Source organism: Megascapheus bottae, chromosome 22 (assembly GCF_031878675.1).
Source record: "Megascapheus bottae isolate mThoBot1 chromosome 22, mThoBot2.hap1, whole genome shotgun sequence".
In the NCBI taxonomy this organism is placed as follows: Eukaryota; Metazoa; Chordata; class Mammalia; order Rodentia; family Geomyidae; genus Megascapheus; species Megascapheus bottae.
In genome coordinates, this window is record NC_143530.1 from 15,514,850 (window position 1) to 15,517,324 (window position 2,475).

The 2,475-nt window shown below is 37.2% G+C and overlaps 1 protein-coding gene across 1 annotated transcript; it reads right to left on the bottom strand.

The window, feature by feature from the left end:
- Positions 1-1,512: 1,512 nt before the first annotated feature.
- Positions 1,513-2,475, bottom strand: LOC150048031 (olfactory receptor 14J1-like). Its single transcript, XM_090355256.1, has one exon. The coding sequence runs from the start codon at positions 2,473-2,475 to the stop codon at positions 1,513-1,515; it is 963 nt and encodes a 320-aa protein (XP_090211382.1).

A 2,475-nucleotide genomic window follows, 5' to 3' on the forward strand; every position in this document is an offset into this window, starting at 1 on the left:
ATGGAATCAACCCAGATGCCCCTCAGCAGATGAATGGATCAGGAAATGTGGTTTGCAAACTCAATGGAATTCTATTCTTGCATTGGAAAGCACAGAATTTGTAAGGAAATGGAAAATCTTGGAAAAATTATTTTACATGAAGTAAGCAAGACTCAAAGGATAATTAGTTTCATGGTGTCCCTCACTTGTGATAATTAGAATGTGCCCCTAATTCTCCAGGTAAACCCAACTGATAGTAAAAGACAAAAAAAATTGTGCTTAGACATGATAAATTAAACAGGACTGAACATTTACAGTAAGATAAAGGAGGATGCTTTTAGGAGAGGATCACTAGGACTCAATAAGTATGTGCATATGATTAAATAAAATAATGCTTATTGAAATGAATGCCAAGAAATGAATAAAAACGTGCCTTTTGTCTTGTATGTAAATTTGTCTGATTTGGGGAAGGCTAAGGGAAGCATAAAAATGGAGGGAGGAAGGGCAAACAGCAGCTTTACTTAATCTGTTGAACATGAACTGCACAAAATGTGGGTGTGGGGAGGTGGAAGAGCAAAAAACTGGAAGAAAACAAGGAAAGAAGTTATATGTTCAAAAAGTAATAAACTCAATACCAGGTAACTGTAACTCCTTGTATATGACCATTACAGTAAAACAATAAAAATATGGGAAAATTATTTGGTTATTCAATGTGGGGCACAATAATTGTTATAAAGACTTTTATAAAAATTTGTAATTTTTATGCTATGCTAAATAATATACGGAACAAATAAATATTTGAGCCGCTTGAACATATTAAGAATGGTAAAGCATTACAGCTATAAAAATATACTCAATACTTTCGAATGACATATATTCCTTAACCAGTACAAGTGTTTGTGTTTCAGGCACCTGATATAACATCAACCATTCAAAGTCTCTTTTGGAATAGTTCATGAAACAATAAAATCATATGAGTTGTAGAGTGACATGGTCATACCTCTGCTGACATATACATAAGTTGTTTCATATTTTTTAAACCATGTGGTCAAGCTGAAGAGACAATTGAACCATTTGTTAAATAAGCCTGATACATTTCTTGCAAATCAGAAGAGATAAGCTTTAAGTTTTACATGAATTGGAAGAATAATACAGTGAAAATGACTACTGAATGCCACATTGTTAAAAGCTTAAATTATTTTCTTTTTTAAAAAAACATTATTTTCTTATAAGTGATATGATATCTTATAGATTCTAGAGAAATACAATAGTTATATTTTGCTGATGAACTTAGTAATGCATATACATTTATACTAGTATGTAAAAGTGTTCTGGACAGGTTAACTCTTCTTACTTTAAGAGAACAAAATGGTTTCAGTGATTCAAAGAAATGTAGTGGAGTTTGTATAATGAAAAAAAATGTATATGTCACATTAACAATCTATGGACAAATATTACTGCTTTCTATTATCATTAAACAATGAAGAAGTTGCAGTTACTAAAGGAGCACGTGTGTATACAATTGTAAACACACTAACAACATAGATGATTTGCTTTTTTCCCAGTGAAATAGCCACCCAATAGTAACTTCCCTACAGCTTTCTTTAGCAACTCATTCTTCAGGCTGTAGATGACTGGGTTGAGTGTGGGAGGAATTACTGCGTAAAAGATGGACAGCATAAGATCCAAAGCCGATGGAGAGTCTGAAGTTGGTTTGAGATAGGCACAGATGCCTGTGGAGAGGAAAAATGAGACAACAAAGAGGTGTGGCAGGCATGTAGAAAAGACCTTAGACCGGCCTTCAGCAGAGGGTATTCTTAGAACCGTGGAGAATATGTGGATGTAGGAGATAGCTATGGAGATGAAACAGGCTAAGGCTATCAGAGACATGAATGCAGCCACTCCAATGACTGCAAGGTAATTGTTGGAGCAGGAGAACTTAAGTAATTGGGGAATGTCACAGAAAAACTGGTGGATTACTTTGGCTCTACAGAAAGTCATAGAAAGTGTGGCAGCTGTATACAGGATTCCTGAGATGCCTCCACTTACCCATACAGCTACCACAGCCCTCTTACATTTTCTGGGATCCATGATGAGCTCATAGTGCAGTGGGAAGCAAATGGCTGCATAGCGGTCATAGGACATCACCGTGAGAATGGCCACCTCAGCCCAGGCCAAAGACGTGAAGAAGAAAACCTGGAGCATGCACTGACCATAGGAAATGTAGCCATTGCCTGTGAGGGAGTTGCCAATGGACTGGGGGACTGTGACGGAGACGAAGGAGAGGTCCAGAAGGGAAAGTTGCTTCAGGAAGTAATACATGGGAGACTGGAGGTGCTGGTCCAGCGTGGTGATGGTAATAATGATGACGTTGCTTGTCAAGGCCATGAGGTACATCACCAAGAACAGAAGGGCATGTAAGAGCTGCAGATGGCGATTTTCAGAAAACCCCATGAGGAGGAATCCATTCATTTCCGTTTCATTGATTATAATCAT

Excerpts from the sequence above, each read along its gene's own strand:
- LOC150048031 (XM_090355256.1), bottom strand. The coding sequence starts at position 2,475 with ATGATTATAATCAATGAAACGGAAATGAATGGATTCCTCCTCATGGGG.